The sequence below is a fragment of the Urocampus carinirostris genome, chromosome 10 (assembly GCF_059441175.1).
Source record: "Urocampus carinirostris isolate Australia breed hairy pipefish chromosome 10, RoL_Ucar_1.0, whole genome shotgun sequence".
Lineage (NCBI taxonomy): Eukaryota > Metazoa > Chordata > Actinopteri > Syngnathiformes > Syngnathidae > Urocampus > Urocampus carinirostris.
In genome coordinates, this window is record NC_142358.1 from 2,836,066 (window position 1) to 2,858,748 (window position 22,683).

Here is a 22,683-nt window from a genome sequence, read left to right on the forward strand (position 1 = left end):
CTAACAGGACAGACAACTAACACCCTCATTCACACCTAAGGACAATTTGGACCAGCCAATTTACCTCACATGAATGTTTTTGGAATGTGTGAGGAAACCAGAGTGCCCAGAGGAAACCTACGCAAGCACGGGGAGAACATGCAAACTCTGCACAGGAAGGTTGGTAACTGAATTTGAACCCATGACCTGAGAACAGTACCGCACATGCGCTAATCACTCAGCTGCTAAGTCTCCCGCCATCAGACCTATCCAAACATAAATGTTTTTTCCCTTATTCGTCTATTTATTCCAACCGCCCCTTAGGGGAGTACAAGTCCTAAAAGTACCTTCAAAGTAAACTAACTGAAATGCATATACATCACTACATACAATTTCTAGGTGAATATTCAATGAGGCCTAATTAACGCTTTGAGTTAGTCAAATAGTTGTCCCCTTTTTTTTTCAATAATATTCCAATTTCACCAAAACCTCACACAATTCATGTCAGTGTATATTATTTGGACGTGAACTTCAAGGGTGATAACAGTCCATGCATCCATCCATCCATTGTCTTCCGTTTATCCGAGGTCGGGTCGCGGGGGCAGCAGCGTTAAAAGGGAAGCCCAGACGTCCCTATCCCCAGCCACCTAATGATAACAGTCATTTATGAATATTGTTTTATTTCTAACCACTCAAAATGTTCTGTTGCATCAGACATATCTATACTTATATAGTTTTTAATTTATTTATCTATTCCGTACCCCTTAAGACAGTATGAGTCCTAAAAGTGACTATATATAAGTGACAAAGTAAGAATTTCATTTAGCAGGGAATCGTGGTTATTTACTGTGCATATGACAATAAAAACTTGAATTGAATATATAGAAAACAAAATGAACTGTGTATATATATATATATATATATATATATATATATATATATATATATATATATATATATATATATATATATATGTGTGTGTGTGTAACCGTGGTGTACTTGTCCCACCAAAGATCCACATTCACGCTGGACTGGATGATGAGGTTTTTATTACAGTTACTGCAAATGAATGAGTCACAACATTAGCTTTTCTGCTGGCTTTGATCTCTTTGATCTCAGTAACAGTTCCCTCTGAAAACTGCCCAAAGCATATCAAAGAGCTTTCTTTGCCATTTACATAAAATACATTTGTACATCCATTTTAACATGATACTTTTAACAAGAGATCGTATAGTGGATTTTTAATGTTTACAATGAATTCAACATATTTTTCTTTAGTCTGAATTTTAACCAACATCATCCTTTTTAATGCATATGGGAAAATATAAATAAGAACAATAATGAGTATAAAAATGGGTACAATTTACCTGCAAATGAATGAGTCACTACATTAGCTTTTCTGCTGGCTTTGATCTCTTTGATCTCTACAAGGGGAGTGAATATTTTAGTAAAACAGAAACAAAACGAAAATAAATCTAAACAGCTTGACAACATCAATCACATTATTGTGCATGTTAAGAGATTTGTCAGCTGGGGTTATAATGTTTAAAATTAACTTATTTTGTGGAGCACCAAAAGATGTGTCTTACCAGTAGCAGTTCCCTCTCAAAACTGCCAACAAACCCCGCCTCCCGGTCACATATCAGAAGCCAAAACCAAACCCTACACCATACCAGCAGGTGGCACTGTTGGACTTATCCTTGCAGGACACTTACCAAAAACTATACACATATTTCAGCAGGAATTTCAATAAAACAAAAGTTATTATTACACCCGTTACACACACACACACACATATATATATATATATATATATATATATATATATATATATATATATATATATATATATATATATATATATATATATATATATATATATATATATATTTGTGTGTGTGTGTGTATGTATGTATACACACAAATTCTAAGTGAATATTTCATATGGCATAATTAGAGCTTTCAATCAGTCAAAGTGGTGACCATTTTTTCAATACAGTCTAATTATTTTCACTTCATTTATTATAACAGTTTCCCCAAAATCCTCACCTGTCAGTGGTTTGTGGGCAAAAGTATTATTTGGGCTTCGGGGCCACCAGCTAGTTTTAAAAAAATGTGTCAGAGAAAATTCAAGCTCCTGTGTTTCGTGTTTAGTTTTCAATGTTTTCTCTTTGATTAAAAATACAAAAAGCATGAAAATGGAAATACAGTGTACCTGCATGCCATGAGTGTTAAAGGCATTATAAACCTTATATGATGTGGGAAGGGGCAGCACAACGGCGCAGTGGTTAGCGCGTGTGCAACTTCTTCTGATGTCACAGAACCATTCGCGCCTGGTGGAACTGCCCTTTTCACTGACTCATCTGATGTCTCAGCACTCTCGTCTACAACAGCGTGACAATTGTTGGATACTCTGAACACCTCTTGCACAGTACTGTTGTTCACTCCGTTGACCTGGTCCAACAGTGAGGTATAGGGCTCAGTAACAAGGCGATGACCCACACATGACCGTACAAATGGCTCACGGCTCAGAGCGTCGGCTATGATGTTCTCTGGGCCGGGAATGTACTTCAGGTCAAAATTGTATGCAGCTAGCTTCGCTACCCACCGCTGTTCACACGCATCAAGTCTTGGTTTGGTCAAAATGTATGTCAGCGGGTTATTGTCGGTCCACGTGGTAAAGTGTCTTCCTTTCAACCAATGGCTGAATTTATCACATACCGCCCATTTCAAGGCAAGAAATTCGAGCCTGTGTGCAGGGTAGTTGAGCTGGGAGCGAGAGAGCGTTTTACTTGCAAAGGCGACTGGTCTGGCTACTTTTCCACCAGGTGGCAGCTGTGACAGGACTGCTCCAATCCCATCAAAGGATGCGTCGACAGCCAGAATAAACGGCGCATCAAAATCTGGGTGGGCCAGAGTGACACCTGTCACGAGGTCGTGCTTCAGTGTTTCAAATGCGTTCTGGCATGCATCGGACCAATCTGCAGGCGTCAGCTTCACTTGACCTTTCCTCACTAGTTTGCGGGCTCTCTTGCGCTTATGCTGGGCACCAGATTCTGATGTGAGCCTGAACAGAGGTTTTGCCTTCGCAGAACATGCTTCAATGAAGCTTTGGTAATACATCACCATGCCTAGAAAAGATCTGATTTTACTAGGGCATGGCGTCTTGCCGTCAGACTCCATTAGGTCAGCGACTTGTACGTCATTTATCGCTCTCACCTTCTCGGGGTCAGTCCGAATTCCATCCTCACTGATGACATGCCCAAGAAATTTCACAGTCCGTCTGAGGAAAAAACACTTTTTGGGTGCGAGCTTGAGGTTGTATTCCTTGAGGCGAGTAAACACCATCTGCAGGCGTTGGAGTGCAACTTCCTCTGTGGGGGCAAACACCATCAGATCGTCGAGGTAACATAATAGGCTCATGAAATTCTGATCACCGAATATCGACATCATCATCCTCATAAATGTTGCTGGGCTGTTGCAAAGTCCCTGAGGGAGCCGGTTGTCTTGTGAAGCCCGAAGGGTGATGAGAATGCCGTGTACTTTTTGTCATCAGGGTGCAAGGGGACATTGTAGTAGCCTGACGTCAGGTCTATCGTGGAGAAAAAGGCATTTCCCCCAAGTGCGGCCAAAGCATCAGCTTGATGCGGTAGTGGGTAGGCATCCTTTATGGTTCTCGCATTAAGCTTTCTGAAATCAGTACATACCCTTAGTTCTCCAACCCGCTTCCATATGAGAACAAGCACAGATGCATAGTCGCTAGTCGACTTCTGAATAATTCCTTTCTCTTTCATCTCGTTCAGAGTCGTCCTCAGTTTTTCATACTGACTTGGTGGTATACGTCTGTAGGGTAGACGGAACGGCTTATCATCAACAAGGTGGATACTATGTACGAACTCTTTGGCCTCTCCACAGTCCATCTTATGGCGAGAAAAGATTGACTCGAATTGTTCGATGATATGAAGGAGCTTGTCTTTACACTGCAGCGAAACCTCGCATGACTTCAGGTCAATGTCTTGCAGTCCCAGAGCTTCCAATGTACGCATCATGTCCTCTTCTGACCTGGGTTGGACCTCTTTGATCTGTACACTCTGCACGTTGCACTTGACCTCTTTGATCTGTACACTCTGCATGTTGCACTTGACCTCTGCATGCCCTCTTCTGACCTGGGTTTGACCTCTTTGATCTGTACACTCTGCACGTTGCACTTGACCTCCTCTGCACTGGGCAGGTCTTCCGCTGCGATGCAAGGGGACACATCTGCAATTTTTCTGTTTCTTCTCAGCACCACAACTCTGTCCGTAGGATTAATTATTTTAACAGGTACCCATCCATCTCCCCAGAGTGGAGTAACAACTCGTCCGACAAGGACTTGTCTGGGCTTAGCCTTAGATTGGGTTGGCTCAACGACCACTGTGCTGCCCGCTGACATCCCGGCCGACACAGGTAACTTGCCCCAAATAACGTACTCGGTCCGTGGATTCAGCGTCACTCAACTCTTGATTTTCACTGTCCCTACCTTGTCTGGAATGCAATCACCTCTCCATATCTCTGTGTTAGAAAGCATTGACAGGAATAGACTGTGGTTATCGGACAGACCGTTGTCAGGAGTGGAAACTAATCTCCAATAGCCGTCAGTGCTTTTCAATTGAGTCAAAATATGTTTGATGGCATTGCTGCCAAGGATCATCTGTTCTGTCTGGCCTGGCACAACCATTACTGGCATTATCATTTGGCATCCGTAAACTGTGACGTGAATGTCGTACATGTCTCTGGGAGAAACTTGGTGTCCACAATTACATAGTTATCGGCCGTGTAACTCATCATATCAGGGAATTGCTGCAGCAGGGACTTAGCAGTGTCCTCACTTACTGTACAAGCCATCGACCCGCTGTCTAACAGCGCTCTGAAAGTGGGGCCATCTTGCACAAGTACAGGTGTGTAAAACAGTTTGTCAGTCTCCGCTATTCTCTGAAACCCCTGAAAGATCAGCTTCTTCGATGGAGGTATCGTGTTGCTATACAACTCATAAATTGATTTATTATCTTGCATGTCAGGCATCACATTAGTGGTGGGAGGTATACTCAGTTGATCTGCACTCCCCTAAGCGCAGATCAGTCAGTTTCCCTGAGGCAGTGGGACAACTTTCGTCACTGGGCAATCACGTCGAGAATGCCCTGGGGCATGGCAGTGAAAGCAAAGGTTTTTGTCTCGGCAATGAGAGAGAGAGCACTGTGTTCGACTTCTTTGCAAATGATACATGGCTTGTCAGTGAAACCATTAATTCTGTCTCCAGGTCGCCTGGTTGGAGCTCGCCTTCTCTCTTGAAACTGGTTTGAGGTAACACGTATCAGAACTTTCTCCAACATACTAATAACGTCCGTTAGAGGGACATACTGTGGGCTCGAAGTCTGAGGTGGCTCGTGCATGAGGGTTGGACCATGGTTCACCTCAGCTTTGTGTACGGCAATTTGCGCTCTATTCGCAGGTTGTTGTAGGGAAGCTGCTTTGTAGCTCTTCTCAGCGTGGTATTCATTCAGCACCTCTAGTACTTCACATGCTGACCACTTATCGATGGTTTTAGATCTGTAAGTGAGTGCAAGTTCTTTGCAAGGGCAGTTCCTAATAAACATGCGAGTAACCTCAATTTCAGGGTTGTCAAATGTTTTGCCCTGCTCACTCAAGCAGTCAGAGGCAAGGTCAGCTGCTCTGTTTAGTCTCAGCCAGTAGTCATAGGGGTCTTCCTGGTCTTTGGGCAAGGTTGAATAAAAGTCAGCTAAAGGGACAGCAGAGTACTTGGTACAGCTAAAGTGTTTCCTGAGAAGACTAAAAATCATGTCAGGGCAGGTATAGACGTCTATAGTACTGTTTCTAATGCCAAACCTAACTACATCTTTAGCTTTTCCTCTCAAATGCATAAGGATTTCCTCTGCTTGCTCTTCAAGCCTCACATTACTCTTTTTAATAAATGTCCTCATTAGATCTTCCCACTCATGTACTTTTATTGAGTCTGAGCCATCCCCAATAAATGACGGTGGTTCCTTAACCTTTCTCTGCGTAACCACCTGTACCTGTGATCCATCTGACACATGACTAGGCTGACTCAATCTGTTTGCTACATCTTGTGTGGCAGCAGTGCTAGGAGCTACTATATGTGACTGTATATGTGAGAAAATGCTATCAGCCAATTTATTTAATTTATTTACACCCTCTGAAATGTCCCTCGTGCTCTGATTAAACATGTTTCAAAGATGTAAATAAGTCAAAATCACAAAATTAATCAGCAGCCTGCGTAACACGTCACTGTGTAGCACACTTAGTCATCTGCATCACTGTGACACTGCACGGTAATGAGCTTAACGATAACGTTCATGTAACCAAAATTTCAAATACTGTGAGCTGATGTGGCAGGTAGGACAGTCCTCGGTTCGGAGAGTTTGATAGAAGTCACGGGTCACGGCACCAATGTAACTGCGGTGTACTTGTCCCACCAAAGATCCGCATTCACGCTGGACTGGATGATGAGGTTTTTATTACAGTTACTGCAAATGGATGAGTCACATTAGCTTTTCTGCTGGCTTTGATCTCTTTGATCTCATTGCAGTTCTCTCTGGTAAGACTGCCAACAAAGCATATCAAAGAGCTTTCTTTTCACTTTACATAAAATACATTTTAGAATATCACAATACAGTTTAACATCTTTACATTTTAACAAGATACTTTTAACAAGAGATCATATAGTGGATTTTTAACGTTTACAATGGATTCAACATATTTTTATTTCGTCTGAATTTTTACCAACATCATCCTTTTTTAATGTATGTGAGAAAATAGAAATAAAAACAATAATGAGTATAAAAACGGGTACAAGTTACCTGCAAATGGATGAGTCACAACATTAGCTTTTCTGCTGGCTTTGATCTCTTTGATCTCTGCAAGGGGAATTCATAATTTAGTAAAACAGAAACAAAACAAAAATAAACCTAAACAGCTTGACAATATCAATCACATTACTGTGCATGTTGAGAGATTTGTCAGCTGGGGTTATAATGTTTAAAATTAACTTCTTTTGTGGAGCACCAAAAGATGTGTCTTACCATTGCAGTTCTCTCTGGTAAGACTGCCAACAAACCCCGCCTCCCGGTCACATGTCAGAAGCCAAAACCAAACCCCACCCCATACCAGCAGATGGCACTGTTGGACTCATCATTGCAGGACATTTACCAAAAACTATACACATATTTCAGCAGGAATTTCAATAAAACAAAAGTTATTACTACACCCGTTACATAAGTTGTTGCTGATGTCATATAGTATGGAAATGTCGAAAAGAAGGGGATAAAAAACATGTTATTATACTCCTCAAATTGAAAAGACAGTTTTCTGTCTTGCACACCACACCACAACAACACTTTTTTCTTAATGATTTTATTGAATAATTTGCAGAAGAATAAAAAAATCAAGAACCTAAGAGGAATGTTAGACAAAAAATAACCATAAAAGCATCCATTCTTGTTTCTTCTTGGCTAGTAAAATTCCACATAGAGTAGTCTTAAACTGATGCTATATATTGTATTTTGGCCCCAATAATTATAATATTGAGAAGCATTTTTGAAAAATGTGTTAAATCATTGTTCGAGAAACTTGAATGCATTTTTATGGTGCATTTGACGCTAGCTGACTATTGAGCTTCTTCAGCTTCGGTAGAAGTTATGTCCGGTTCGATCAGCCTGGCCCGGGCTCCATAAGCTTCAAAAAAGAAAAAAAGGAAGTAGGTAAGGATGGTTCATGAGTGCATCGTGAGCACAAATCAATATTATTTGATGGACTTAAAAAAGAAAAAGAAAAAAATACATTAACATTAAAGTTATAACAAATTATAATTCAAACAATTAAAGAAAATGAATAAAGTGGGATTTAAAGAGAATATTTATTATTTTCTAATTAAATAAATAAATAAAGATATCCTGGAATGTTTAAAAATAAAAATCCTATCTAATAAAACAACTATTGCAAAAGTAATTATTCCAAAAGCAAAATTAATTATCTATTCTAGGTTTTGAAACGAAATTATAATTCAAACAATAAAAGAAAATGAATAAAGTGGGATTTAAAGAGAATATTTATTATTTTCTAATTAAATAAATAAATAAAGATATCCTGGAATGTTTAAAAATAAAAATCCAATCTAATAAAACAACTATTGCAAAAGTAATTATTCCAAAAGCAAAATTAATTATCTATTCTAGGTTTTGAAACGAAATTATAATTCAAACAATAAAAGAAAATGAATAAAGTGGGATTCAAAGAGAATATTTATTATTTTCTAATTAAATAAATAAATAAAGATATCCTGGAATGTTTAAAAATAAAAATCCAATCTAATAAAACAACTATTGCAAAAGTAATTATTCCAAAAGCAAAATTAATTATCTATTCTAGGTTTTAAAACGTGTGAAAGTAAAATAAATAAAAATAATAATACTTTTAATAGTAGTACTTAAATGTTGCCTATTTTTGCACTACCGATATTGCACTAATACGATCCTAAAACTGTATGTAACATCCTACATGCCCACACTTTCTTGTGTAAATATTGTGTAAATTATGACCTTTATCTTCTTTGTTTACTTTTATCCTCACAGTTAAATGTGATACTGGAGTGCTACGTCCAATTTCGTTCTATTCTATTCTAAAATAATTAATTAAATGAATAAATAACTGAATACATAAAGTAATAATAAATTAATACGTATGTCTGGTGTGATGGAATTATTTTTTCAATTTTTTTAAAGATGAAATAAAAAATCAAACAAAAGAAAAAAAATAGTTAAAACACAATTAGTCAATAAAGTGTGCTGAAAAAAACTTATTTTCAAATTATACTTTTAGTTATAATAAGAAATAAATAAATGAATAAACAAATGAGGCCTTCCAGTCTTCTAAAAATGTTGTAAATGTTGATTTATTTAGAATAAAATAATAAAGTTAAATGTAAATTTTTAAAATGAGCAGAAAAATAAGGTGTGCTCGACTTTCCTTTTTTCTTTTTCATCTTTTTAATAAAAATAGAATGAAAATAATTCTTAAAACAAATACAATAATAAATAAATACATATGTCAATACAATGTTAAGATAATAAATAATTGGTCCTATGATGATCCTATGATGATATGATGATACAATGATCCTAGGAGCTATGTTGTCGGGGGCTTTAAGCCCCTGGTAGGGTCACCCATGGCAAACAGGTCCTAGGTGAGTGGCCAGACAAAACGCAGATCAGAAGATCTCTAATGATGAGACAAAACTTTGGTCCTCGATTTCCCTCGCCCGGACGCGGGTTACCGGGGCCCCCTTCTGGAGCCAGGCCTGGAGGTGGGGTCCGCTGGCGAGCGCCTGGTAGCCGGACCCTTACCCACGGGGGCCGGCCGGGCACAGCCCGAAGGGACGACGTGGGGCCCTCTTCCCATGGGCTCACCACCTGTAGGAGGGGCCAAAGGGGTCGGGTGCGCAGAGAGCTGGGTAGCAGCCAAGGGAGGGGTCCTTGGCGCGACGATCCCCGGCTACAGAAACTGGCTTTTGGGACATGGAACGTTACCTCTCTGGCAGGGAAGGAGCCCGAGTTGGTGCGTGAGGTTGAGAAATTCCGACTAGATATAGTCGGACTCACCTCTACGCACGGCTTGGGCTCTGGTACCAGTCCTCTCGAGAGGGGTTGGACTCTCTTCCACTCTGGAGTTGCCCGTGGTGAGAGGCGCAGAGCCGTTGTGGGCATATTAATTGCTCCACGGCTCGGCGCCTGTACGTTGGGGTTCACCCCGGTAGACGAGAGGGTAGCCTCCCTCCGCCTTCGGGTGGGGGGACGGGTCCTGACTGTTGTTTGTGCTTATGCACCAAATAGCAGTTCGGAGTACCCACCCTTCTTGGGGTCCTTAGAGGGTGTGCTTGAGAGCGCGCCCCCTGGGGACTCCCTCGTACTGCTGGGAGACTTCAACGCTCACGTGGGCAATGACAGTGAGACCTGGAGGGGCGTGATTGGGAAGAACGGCCCCCCTGACCTGAACCCGAGTGGTGTTTCGTTATTGGACTTCTGTGCTCGTCACGGTCTATCCATAATGAACACCATGTTCAGACATAAGGGTGTCCATATGTGCACTTGGCACCAGGACACCCTAGGCCGTAGTTCGATGATCGACTTTGTCATCGTTTCGTCGGACCTGCGGCCGCATGTTCTGGACACTCGGGTGAAGAGAGGGGCGGAGCTGTCAACTGATCACCACCTGGTGGTGAGTTGGCTTCGATGGTGGGGGAAGATGCCGGCCCGACCCGGCAGACCCAAGCGTGTTGTGAGGGTCTGTTGGGAACGGCTGGCAGAATCTCCTGTCAGAAGAAGTTTCAATTCACACCTCCGGCAGAACTTCGCCCATGTCCCGAGGGAGGCGGGGGACATTGAGTCCGAATGGACCATGTTCCGCGCCTCCATTGTCGAGGCGGCTGACCGGAGCTGTGTCCGCAAGGTAGTCGGTGCCTGCCGCGGCGGCAACCCTCAGACCCGTTGGTGGTCACCGGCGGTGAGGGATGCCGTTAAGCTGAAGAAGGAGTCTTATCGGGCCTTCCTGGCCTGTGGTACTCTGGAAGCAGCTGGCAGGTATCGGCTGGCCAAGCGGAATGCGGCTTTGGCGGTTGCCGAGGCAAAAACTCGGGCATGGGAGGAGTTTGGCGAGGCCATGGAAGCCGACTTCCGAACGGCTTCGAGGAAATTCTGGTCCACCATCCGACGTCTTAGGGGGGGGAAGCGGTGTGCCATCGACACTGTGTATAGTGCCGATGGGGCGCTGCTGACCTCGACCCGGGACGTTGTGAATCGGTGGGCGGAGTACTTCGAAGACCTCCTCAATGCCACCGGCACGTCTTCCTCTGGGGAAGCAGAGCCTGAGGACTCTGGGTTGGGCTCTCGTATCACTGGGGTTGAAGTCACCGAGGTTGTCAAAAAACTCCTCGGTGGCAGGGGTCGATGAGATCCGCCCGGACTTCATTAAGGCTCTGGATGATGTGGGCGTGTCATGGTTGACGCGCCTCTGCAACATCGCGTGGACATCGGGGACAGTGCCTCTGGACTGGCAGACTGGGGTGTTGGTTCCCGTCTTTAAGAAGGGGGACCGAAGAGTGTGTTCCAACTACAGGGGAATCACACTTCTCAGCCTCCCTGGTAAGGTCTATTCAGGGGTACTGGAGAGGAGGGTCCGCCAGGAAGTCGAATCTCGGATTCAGGAGGAACAGTGTGGTTTTCGTCCTGGCCGTGGAACACTGGACCAGCTCTATACACTCTTCAGGGTCTTTGAGGGTGCATGGGAGTTTGCCTGTCCGGTCTACATGTGTTTTGTGGACTTGGAGAAGGCATTCGACCGTGTTCCTCGGGAGGCCCTGTGGGGGGTGCTTCGGGAGTATGGGGTACCGCACAGTCTTATCCGGGCTGTGCGGTCCCTGTATGCCCGGTGCCAGAGTCTGGTCCGCATTGCCGGCACTAAGTCGGATTCGTTCCCGGTGAGGGTTGGGCTCCGCCAGGGCTGCCCTTTGTCACCGATTCTGTTCATAACTTTTATGGACAGAATTTCTAGGCGCAGCCTTGGCGGGGATGGAGTCCGGTTTGGGGGCCTCAGCATTGCGTCACTGCTTTTTGCAGATGACGTGGTGCTGTTGGCTTCCTCAGGCCGTGATCTTCAGCTCTCGCTGGAGCGATTCGCAGCCGAGTGTGAAGCGGCCGGGATGGGGATCAGCACCTCCAAGTCCGAGGCCATGGTTCTCAGTCGGAAAAGGGTGGTATGCTCCCTCCGGGTCGGGGAGGAGGTCTTGCCCCAAGTGGAGGAGTTCAAGTATCTTGGGGTCTTGTTCACGAGTGAGGGTAGGATGGAACGGGAGATCGACAGACGGGTCGGTGCAGCGTCTGCCGTCATTCGGACCCTGTACCGGTCTGTCGTGGTGAAGAGGGAGCTGAGCCGAAAGGCAAAGCTCTCGATCTACCAGTCGATCTACGTTCCTACCCTCACCTATGGTCATGAACTTTGGGTCATGACCGAAAGAACTCGATCCCGGATACAAGTGGCTGAAATGAGTTTCCTCCGCAGGGTGGCTGGGTTCTCCCTTAGAGATAGGGTGAGAAGCTCAGTCATCCGGGAGGAACTCGGTGTAGAGCCACTGCTCCTCCGCGTTGAGAGGAGCCAGTTGAGATGGCTCGGGCATCGAATAAGGATGCCTCCTGGACGCCTCCCTCGGGAGGTGTTCCGGGCATGTCCCACCGGCAGGAGGCCCCGGGGGCGGCCCAGGACACGTTGGAGAGACTATGTCTCTCGGCTGGCTTGGGAACGCCTCGGTGTCCCGTCGGATGAGCTGGAGGAGGTGGCTGGGGATAGGGACGTCTGGGCTTCCCTTTTAACGCTGCTGCCCCCGCGACCCGACCTTGGATAAGCGGAAGACAATGGATGGATGGATGGATGGATAATTGAATAAATAATGTGCATTCTTCCATAAAAAAAAAATAAAATTAAAAAAGAATAGTTAAAACAATAAATAAAAAAGGTGTGCTGGAATTTTTTATATATATATTTTTTATCTTTTGTATTTTAAATAAATAAAACACAAATATTAATTACAATAAATAATTAAATAAATAACGTAATGTAATAATGTAAGATGTGCTGGAATAGAATATTTTTTGAAATACAATAATGCAATAAAATTAAAACGATTTTTAGATTGAATAAAGACTAATAGTTGGAAAATAACTCACGCATGGAGCTCTTGCAGATGTATCGGAATTTTAGGGTGCACATGTCGTCGTTCCAGCGCCCATTGTAGTTTCCTCTCATTTGAACGCAGTTTTCGTTAGCACCTCTGGCATTGTTTGGCTCGCCGTAGGCCCAGAACCTTCAAAAATATACACATTTTTATCTGTATACTTTACTGCAAATATGTATGTATAAAATAATAAATAATAATTTCCTTTGTATTGTCATTCTTTGTAACAATGTACACAGAACGAAATGTCGATACACCTGACCCGTTGTAGCGAGCCGATGCAGCCGCAGCCAGCAGAGGAGTATATACTGTAATACCGTGATCCATTATCCCTAATCGCATATTGTTGTGAGCAGGAACTGGCAGAGTACACTTTTTTGTATTATTTCAGCCTAAATTGAACTGTACTCGTGTGGTCGCGTTCTATTATCTACAATACCATATTGCTTTAAGTAAAGACTGGCGGAAGGCACTTTTGTCAGGAGGCATGCCATTCTGGCCTGCCTAAACTAAACTGCGTGGTTGTGGCTGAGATCCCTTATCCCCAGTCGACTATTGCTGAGAGCAGGGGCAGCGAGAGCAAATTTGTGTCGTACGTGGCAGCTCCATTATTTTATGCTGTGTCATGCGTGGTGGCTTTTTTTTAAGTTCTTTTTGCTTAAAATATACAGCACCTGTGCGGCTACAATCCAACATCCCCAGTTGCTCATTGCTGCAACCGGGGGCCATCATGTTAAAAATGTGGGGGTGGTGCTACTTTGCAGATGTTTGCATGTCACTGTGGGTTGTGGTCTACTTTAATCGTGATAAACAGGGTATTACAATACAGAGACCCCTCGCTACTTTGCAGTTTGTTCAATTCTGGTTCACTCCTTTCCGTATTTTTAAATAAATCGATTTTTTTCTGTGTTGTCTTTAATATAATTTTATTGTGCATTGTGTTCAGCCGGTGACAGATTAGGGAGAGGACTCTGCGGTGAGAGGGTGTGACTGTCTGTGTGCGCGGCCGTGATAGGCTGATGTGACTGTGTGCGTGGCTGTGATAGGCTGCTGTATGCTGTCAGTCAGCCGGGCATGCCCAGTAAACTTATCCGAATCAAAATCAAGGAAGGGAAGGATAACAGCCGCTAGGTTTTAGCGGCTTGTTACATTGAAAATAAATTCAACAATTAAATCAACCTCTAAGGAAAGTCAGAAGAACGCAAAGAAATGCTGATCACCAGTGGGTGCTTTGTGGATTATTATTGGGTACCAGAAGCGACTTGGGCGGAGTCTGGGAGAAGGCCAGAGCGGTGCTGCTAGTCCAGCCTACTGCTAACCGCTACACAAACAACCCTCCGAAGCCACTGCTGCGGACCCTGTATCTTGCCAACAACGGGTCCAAACTTCTCTAACTGCTAATTTGTGTTGTGTTATTATTCGTAGATCTATAGTTGTTATTTTGTTACAGTCCTATACCCTCAGTCGGTAATGATGGTGCAACGCTACTTCACGGATTTCCACTTTTTTGCACGTGGTTCTTGTTCCCATTATTCGCGAAAACTCAGGAATGTCCGTATATACTTTTCTAGTGATAAAAAATGAGAAAGTTTTTTTATTCTTGCAAAGCCACTCACGCCTGAGATGCAATGTAAGGCCGTCCGTCCGACCACATCCAAGCGCCTGTTGGACTTTTACGCGACAGGCCGATCCAGTGAGTCTCTCGTCTCACTCGTGTTTCCAGGAAGGACTGCAGCAGACAACAGAAAAAATATATATATTTTTTTGTGCGACGGAAAAAAAAATGATAAAGATGTCACCTGCTCCGATTGGCTCCAAATGCTAGCCAGGTTTCCACCCTTTAAGGAGCAAGTGAGTAGGGCACCATCCCAGGAGAGCAAATCAGTGGAAAAGTGGTAACAGTGGGAGTTGTGCTCGTACCAGCCCGCTGGACATACCGCTGTAGGAAAAATGACAACATAAAAGCCCCGAAAATGTTGTTCAAGACATTTATGCCTTTTTCTTTTGGCCCGTAAAATCCATGAATACATTATTTTACCCAAATGACAAAAAATGCTTAAAAGTACATTGAACACAAAGCAATTTTTGGACTAAATCTTAATTGGACTGGGCCAGATTTAGCCCAAAATCCAATATCCAAACGATGTCCAGTGCTGGTTAAGTTGTTGTCACCAGAAGTGGGTATTTACAAGTTACGTTTACTCCGTTACATTTACTTGAGTACGTTTTGAGGCATTTTTTTAAATTCTGGGAGTATTTTAAGTCACTTCTTTATACTTTTATGTGAGTATATTTTTATCAACCTTAATCTGTATTAACACAATTTTATGTACCCTACCTTTTCAAAAGGTTGCTATTTCATTTTTTTATAAATGCATGCTGCATTGTTTGCCCTCTTTTTGTCGCCCAAGTAAGGGGTACATTAGGCACCTTTGTTGTTGTTTTTCCAATCCTCCAAATAAAAAAGACATTAAAAATGCATTCCTCAATTACTTTTATTTAATTTAAACATAACAATTAAACTTTCCGTAATTCATTAATATTGTAACAAAGTTAAACGGCTTCATTCAATAGAGTAGCTTTAAATATGCTACTAGTGCTTAATTTATTTTTTGATTTACACCTATATTATTTTAGTGTTTGTAAAAGTACTTACATTTACTTTGATTATTTTTATGTATTTTTAATTACATTCAATTTATTGTTGATTGGATGGTCGTTGATGATCTGATTGAATGTTTGTTTAAAATAAAATCAATAAATAATATTTCCAGAGTTTCTCAGTACTTTAATAGGTTTTTCACCAAATACTTATTTATTTGCCAACTCATAAAGATGGGAACACATTATATTTAATCTCAAACATGACGGTGTTACCGTATACTACCGTTATCTCGGATCATTATTTAGTTACATTCGAGGTGCTAGCTAAATGTAGTACTAAAAAAGCTGAAGGATTTAGCAGACGCAATATAAGCACTAGCACAGTTTCTGAGCTCTCCGATCTTCTTTCAGGAGCAGTTGCGTCCTTTCCTTCATACACAGGCTTTATCGACTCACTCATGAATGAGTTTAAGGCTACCCTTTGCTAGTGTCCTTGATTCAGTAGTGCCCATACGGCTTAAATCACGACCTAAAAGACGCACCGCCTTGGTTTACTGATGAAACTAGATCCCTTAAACAAGAATGCAGGAAATCTGAAAGAAAATGGCGCGCTACTAAGCTTGAGGTTTTCCATCAAACCTGGTGTGACAGCTTATTAAAGTATAAAGCGGCCCTTGTCTCAGCAAAATCAGCCTACCCTTCGAAGGTGATTGCGTCACAAAAGAACAATCCCAAAGTCCTTTTCGACACTGTAGCATCGCTTACAAGGCAACAGACTATCGCAGATAGTTCCACCTATGCAGCCCATGACTTAACGGTCTTTTTTACTAAGAAGATTGAATGCATACAGGAAGAAATTGCTAAAGACAGTATTAATAAAACACATACTAAAGGGCTGAAATCTATAGATGCACGACATGGTGGCTGTCCAGGGAATTTGTCCCGTTTCAGTGAACTGTCACTTGATAATCTTAAACAGGTGGTGAATACGGCCGAACCGACGAATTGCCAGATCGACCCGCTTCCAGGTTCTCTTATTAAAGGTCTTTTTGGCGACCTTGGACCTTCAGTTCTAAATATTATAAACATATCACTCTTCTCAGGAGTAGTTCGAGCGGCTTTTAAGTCCGCTGTTATTAAACCCACACTGAAACGACCCAACCTTGATCCAGAAAGCTTATGTAATTATAGACCTGTGTCCAACCTACTGTTTCTTTCTAAAGTACTTGAAAGAATAGTGTCACAGCAGCTGAATGATTTCATATCCGAGAACAATCTTTTTGAATCAATGCAATCAGGATTCAGGGCTAACCACTCTACTAAGACAGCTCTGATTAAGGTAACCAATGACCTCCTACTGGCAATGGACTCTGGCGCTTCATCACTTATGCTGCTGCTGGACCTTAGTGCTGCTTTTGACACAGTGGACCACAATATCTTATTAGAACGGTTGGACAAATGGATTGGTCTCTCAGGAACCGTCCTCTCATGGTTCAGATCCTACCTCTCAGATAGGACGCACTGTTTTAAATATGGCAAATTGACATCTGAGCCCTTTAGTGTTACCTGTGGTGTTCCGCAGGGTTCAGTGCTTGGCCCCCTTCGTTTCAGCATTTACATGCTTCCATTAGGTGATATTATTCGCAAGTATAATATTAGTTTCCACTGCTACGCAGATGACACTCAACTATATCTTCCGTTGGAGAAATCTGACACACTAGATTGTGGAAATATGGAGGCCTGCCTCACTGAGGTAAAAGAGTGGATGTCACTCAATTTCTTGCGTCTTAACTCTGAAAAGACCGAAATGTTAGTTATTGGTTCATCTCAATGCCGCGACTTATTCTCAAAAACTGCTGTGAACATTGACACATGTCACATCACACATAGTGACTCAGTTAAAAATTTAGGTGTCATATTTGACCCCGATCTGCCCTTTCAAACACGTGAAGAAAATTACTAGAACCGCTTTTTTTCCATCTTCGTAACATTGCTAAAATTCGTCCTATACTGTTTCAGTCAGATGCGGAGATTATAATTCACGCATTTGTTACCTCCGTTCTCGATTACTGTAATGCACTACTCTTCGGTCTCCCGAGTCCAGAATCAAGAGTCTTCAGTTGGTACAAAATGCCGCAGCGAGGCTTTTAACTAGGACAAAAAAGTCCTATCACATCACCCCGATTTTGGCTAACCTGCATTGGCTCCCTGTTAGCCTAAGATGTGATTTTAAGGTTCTCTTAGTATTATACAAAATCATATATGGACTTGCTCCCTCATATCTTTCAGATCTGATTTCCCCCTATGTTTTGGTCCGAAGCCTTCGTTCTGAGAGTGCCGGTCTTTTGGTGATCCCAAGAGCCAAAAAGCGTTCCGCTGGTTCGAGAGCGTTTTCCATCCGGGCACCGGTGCTGTGGAATGCTCTTCCCCCTGAGATCCGATCTGCAACCTCAGTGGAAATGTTTAAATCTAAGCTTAAAACTCACTTCTACTCTATAGCATATGAATAACCTATACTTTTCGTGGACAATATCTGTGTATTATTTGTGATTGCAACATCCTTTGCTGTCTGGTAATCCTGGAAGGGGGATACCACATGTGCGGTCCCTTCTCAAGGTTTATTCATTTTCCTCATGTTGAGGTTTTTTGAGTTTTTCCTTGCCCTCATGTTGGTTCCAGATCAGGGGATGATGTAATAATAGTCTGAAAAAAAATGTCTGTGTAATAACCTGTGAAGCCCTTTGAGACTCTTTGTGATTAAGGGCTATACAAATAAAAATGACTTGACTTGACTTTTATTCATGTATTATTATTTCACATGACTACTTTTTATTTCTACTTAAGTCATATTATTCTGAAGTAACAGTACTTTTACTTGAGAACATTTTGGTTACCCACCTCTGGTTGTCACTTTGAATGTAGCTGAAGTGAGTGCATTGACAGAAGACACATCACCAAAGCCTGAATACCACATGGCAAGATTATTAAGCCGACTTCAATATTTTCAGAATTTCAGCCATCAACAGGACAAGTTGTATTCCTTGTGAGCTACATTAAGAGCGGCTTAAAAGAGACAAAAGCTGGAGTTGGTTAGAACTGGTAGCAGTGAAACCTTGGAGCTGAGAGCTACTTTTTTATAACTGAATAGCGCAAATGGCTTCCAGTTTGATAAGCATTTCTAAAATGACAACTTATCATCTAATGACGATGTGGTTACTATGTTATTACCTGGTTGTAATTATTAGATATTAAAAAAGGCTCAATCAACCACTAAACCTAATGCCAGTTAGGAATCCAATATTTAAGAAAATCACAATGACCAATGTAATATCTTGAGAACTCGTCCGTAGGCTACTCACATGGTCTTAAGGGCTACTTTGCACCTGCAGGCACCATGTTGGACACCCCTGCCTTAGAGGCGGGCAAAAGAAGCTCCTAAAATGGCAAGTGACATTCAAGGACGAAGCAATCTTTATTTGAATGGAGCAGCTAACTATAATAATAGTAGCTAGTGGCGAGCCATAGTCTCCATCCAAGTGGTTGCATGGGTGGCTACAGAAGGAAACAGTGGGGAAAATTGCAAGGTTCCTGAATTAAGAAGACTCAGTGACGTGGAAGGCGAGCGACACTGAAGGATGAAGCAGGAGTGGCTTACAACAACAATAGCAGCCAACGGCAATCCATAGTCTGCAGCCAAGTAGCTAACATGAGTGGCTAGAGAAGAAAATAGTGGGAAAAAAGTGGCAGAAGCCTGAATCTCGGAGCTAAGCGACATCATTTGTGGAAAACGAGTGAAACTGAAGGACGAATCAGGTGTGGCTAACAATTACATGCCATAGCCTACAACCAAGTGATTATATGAGTGCCTAAAGCAGGAAACAATAAATAACATGTATAATATAATTATACATTTTGAAAACCTGCAAGTGGTGAAAAAAATACATTTTCTGAGATAGTATATTTGTTTTTCAATTATCATTCAAATCAATGCAGTTTTATTTAGACGAATTATTTATTTTTACACCATTAGGAGTCGCTATATAATAACAGGTCATTGCTTTGCTTGTATTTTTCTTACCTGCGCAAGTCCAAAAGAGGCCAAAGGCAATGACTAGAGTCTCTGTGAATGTGGCCCCCATGTTTGGATTGCAATTCTTCTGGAAATAAAACCAAAAACAAATAATTTTCAATCTTTTTCTTAAAGTAGTTGCACAAATAAGTCCCACCCAGGGAGAATAAACAAAACAGGTGATTTAATATATATATATATATATATATATATATATATATATATACGGTATATATATGGTATATACTGGACTGTCTCAGAAAATTAGAATATTGTGATAAAGTTCTTTATTTTCTGTAATGCAATTAAAAAAACAAAAATTTCATACATTCTGGATTCATTACACATCAACTGAACTATTTCAAGCCTTTTATTATTTGAATATTGCTGAATTTGGCTTACAGCTTAAGAAAACTCAAAAATCCTATCTCAAAATATTAGAATATCATGAAAAAGTATACAAGTAGGTTATTCAACTAATCACCTAAATCATCTAATTAACTTGAAACACCTTGCGAGGGTTTCCTGAGCCTTAAAAACACTCAGCTTGGTTCAGTAAACTAAATCACAAGTATGGGGAAGACTGCTGTCCATAGGACCATCATTGATACCCTCCATCAGGAGGGTAAGACACAAAAGGAAAATTCTCAAAGAGCAGGCTGTTCACAGAGTGCAGTTTCAAAGCATATCCACAAAAAGTCTGTTGGAAGGGAAAAATGTGGCCGGAAACGCTGCACAACCAAGAGAGATGACCGCAGCCTTAACAAAATTGTGAAGAAGAGCCGCTTCCAGAATTTGGGGGAGCTTCAAAGACAGTGGGCTGAAGCTGGAGTCCAGGTATCAAAAGCCACAGTTCACAGACGTGTCCGGGAAATGGGCTACAATAGCCGTATTCCCATGGTCAAGCCACTTCTGAACTCAAGACAACGGAAGAAGCGTCTGACTTGGGCTATGGAGAAGAAGCACTGGACAGTTGCAGAGTGGTCCAAAGTCCTCTTTTCAGACGAAAGCAAGTTTTGAATTTCATTTGGGAGTCAAGGCGCCAGAGTCTGAAGAAAGGCTGTAGAAAATACAAGTTGCTTGAAATCCAGTGTGAAGTTCCCACAGTCAGCAATGGTTTGGGGAGCCATGTCAGCTGCTGGTGTTGGTCCACGGTGTTTCATCAAGTCCAGAGTAAATGCAACTGTGTACCAAGAGATTTTAGAGCACTACATGCTTCCATCTGCTGAAAAGCTCTATGGAGATGAGGATTTCATTTTCCAGCATGATCTGGCACCTGCCCACAGTGCCAAAACCACCAGTAACTGGTGCACTGACCATGGCATCACTGTCCTTGATTGGCCTGCTAATTCCCCTGACCTGAACCCCATCGAGAATTTGTGGGGTATAGTTAAGAAGAAGATGAAAGACACCAGACCTACAAATGCAAATGAGCTGAAGGCCGCTATCGAAGCATCCTGGGCATCAATAACACCTCAGCAATGCCACAGGCTGATTGCCTCCATGCCACGCCGGATTGATGCAGTAATCCGTGCAAAAGGATTCCCAACCAAGTACTGAGTGCATCAATGGACATTTTCAAATGTTTGATTTAGTTTTGCTGTTATAAAATTATTTTTTTACTTGGTCTGAGGAAGTATTCTAATATTTTGAGATAGGATTTTTGAGTTTTTTTCAGCTGTAAGCCAAACTCAGCAATATTCAAATAATAAAAGGCTTGAAATAGTTCAGTTGATGTGTAATGAATCCAGAATGTATGACATTTTTGTTTTTTTAATTGCATTACAGAAAATAAAGAACTTTATCACAATATTCTAATTTTCTGAGACAGTCCAGTATATATATGGTGTATATATATGGTATATATATGGTATATATATGGTATATATATGGTATATATATATATATATATATATATATATATATATATATATATGGTATATATATATATATATATATATGGTATATATATATATTTATATATATATATATATATATGTATATATATATATATACATCCATTATCTGCAGAAAGGTGATGGAGCCAGGGGGACACCCTAAACTGGTTGCCAGCCAGTTGCAGGGCACACAGGGACAGACAAGTCAGTCTCTCATTCACACCTAGGGACAGTTTGGACCAGCCAATTTACCTGAAATGCAAGTTTTTGAAACGTGAGGGGAAACCAGAGTTGCTCGGAGGAAACCCACGCAAGCACGGGGAGAACATGCAAACCGCACACAGGAAGGTTGGTAGCTGTATTTGATCCCATGACCATAGAACTGTGCCGCGGTAACTACTCGCCGCCGATAAAATTTACAACATAATGGTTACAGACGGGCCTAACTTGAAACAATAGTGCAATATTGGTGAATCGGAAAGAATCGTGCATTGTAACAATAAAACAATGAAAAAAATTGTAATAACAATTAACACCCCAAATAAGTATATGGGGTTCACAAGGCATACATTTTCACAGTTTTGTGTGACAGTATATATTTTCAGTTTCATTTCGTAGCAGCAGCAGAAGAAAAAAGTCACAAGATATGTTTTCAAGGTTTGTATAATTAAAGTTAAGTTAAAAATAAAAAGGAAAACACTTAAAATAAAAGGTATTTCATTTTAAATCAGATGTAAATATATAATACAGCATGGATTGTGTCATTTGTTGTTAATGATTATAATTATTTTATTTTTTATTATACACTGCATGTTTTTATACAGCACTTTGAATGTTAATTTATTGCCTGAAAAGTTCTTGACAAAAAAGTTTAATTTCTATCAAATATAACATATCTATTTGTTTTGCAGAATCTGTAAAGTATCCCTCCAATATTTATGAGTAACAATATCAAAAGCTTGGATAAAAGAAGAAATAAATCTGGCTGCTTACCTTAATTTCAGGCTCAAGTTGAATTATGACAATTTCTGCAAGGACGGATTCTTGTCCAAAATGCTGTCCATTTTTATACTAAATTGGCCGTGCTCCCACAGAAAATTTGAAAGGGGGGATGATTAATAAGGCATTCTTTTTACGTAACTGATGATTTTTGCAATCGTGATCCGTAAATTTTGTGATGCAAGTGATGAGTTTTGCGTCTGACTGTAAATTACTCATCTCAGTCTTTGAGGAAATTGGATTGTGGTTAAATCTGATTCTGGCTCCACAACTAGGCTTGTTCCTTTTTTTCCATTTTGTATTTTCTTTACCATTTTTAGTAGACCATCGTCACCCCC

At 41.4% G+C, this 22,683-nt stretch overlaps 1 protein-coding gene across 2 annotated transcripts; it reads right to left on the reverse strand.

Moving 5' to 3' along the window:
• Positions 1-7,506: 7,506 nt before the first annotated feature.
• Positions 7,507-22,463, reverse strand: LOC148357494 (C-type lectin domain family 4 member E-like). Of its 2 annotated transcripts, none has more exons than XM_088346401.1 (6): positions 22,340-22,463; positions 19,458-19,536; positions 14,575-14,714; positions 14,392-14,504; positions 12,768-12,904; positions 7,507-7,728 (listed from the first exon to the last, which is right to left on the reverse strand). In XM_088346401.1, exons 2-6 carry the CDS (start codon positions 19,516-19,518, stop codon positions 7,661-7,663), a joined length of 519 nt encoding a protein of 172 aa, XP_088202527.1. In that variant the 5' UTR covers positions 19,519-19,536; positions 22,340-22,463; the 3' UTR covers positions 7,507-7,660. The 2 variants fall into 2 exon arrangements, with proteins under 2 accessions (XP_088202527.1, XP_088202528.1); XM_088346402.1 differs by having other exon boundaries at positions 19,458-19,533; positions 22,340-22,427.
• Between the last annotated feature and the right edge of the window lie 220 nt (positions 22,464-22,683).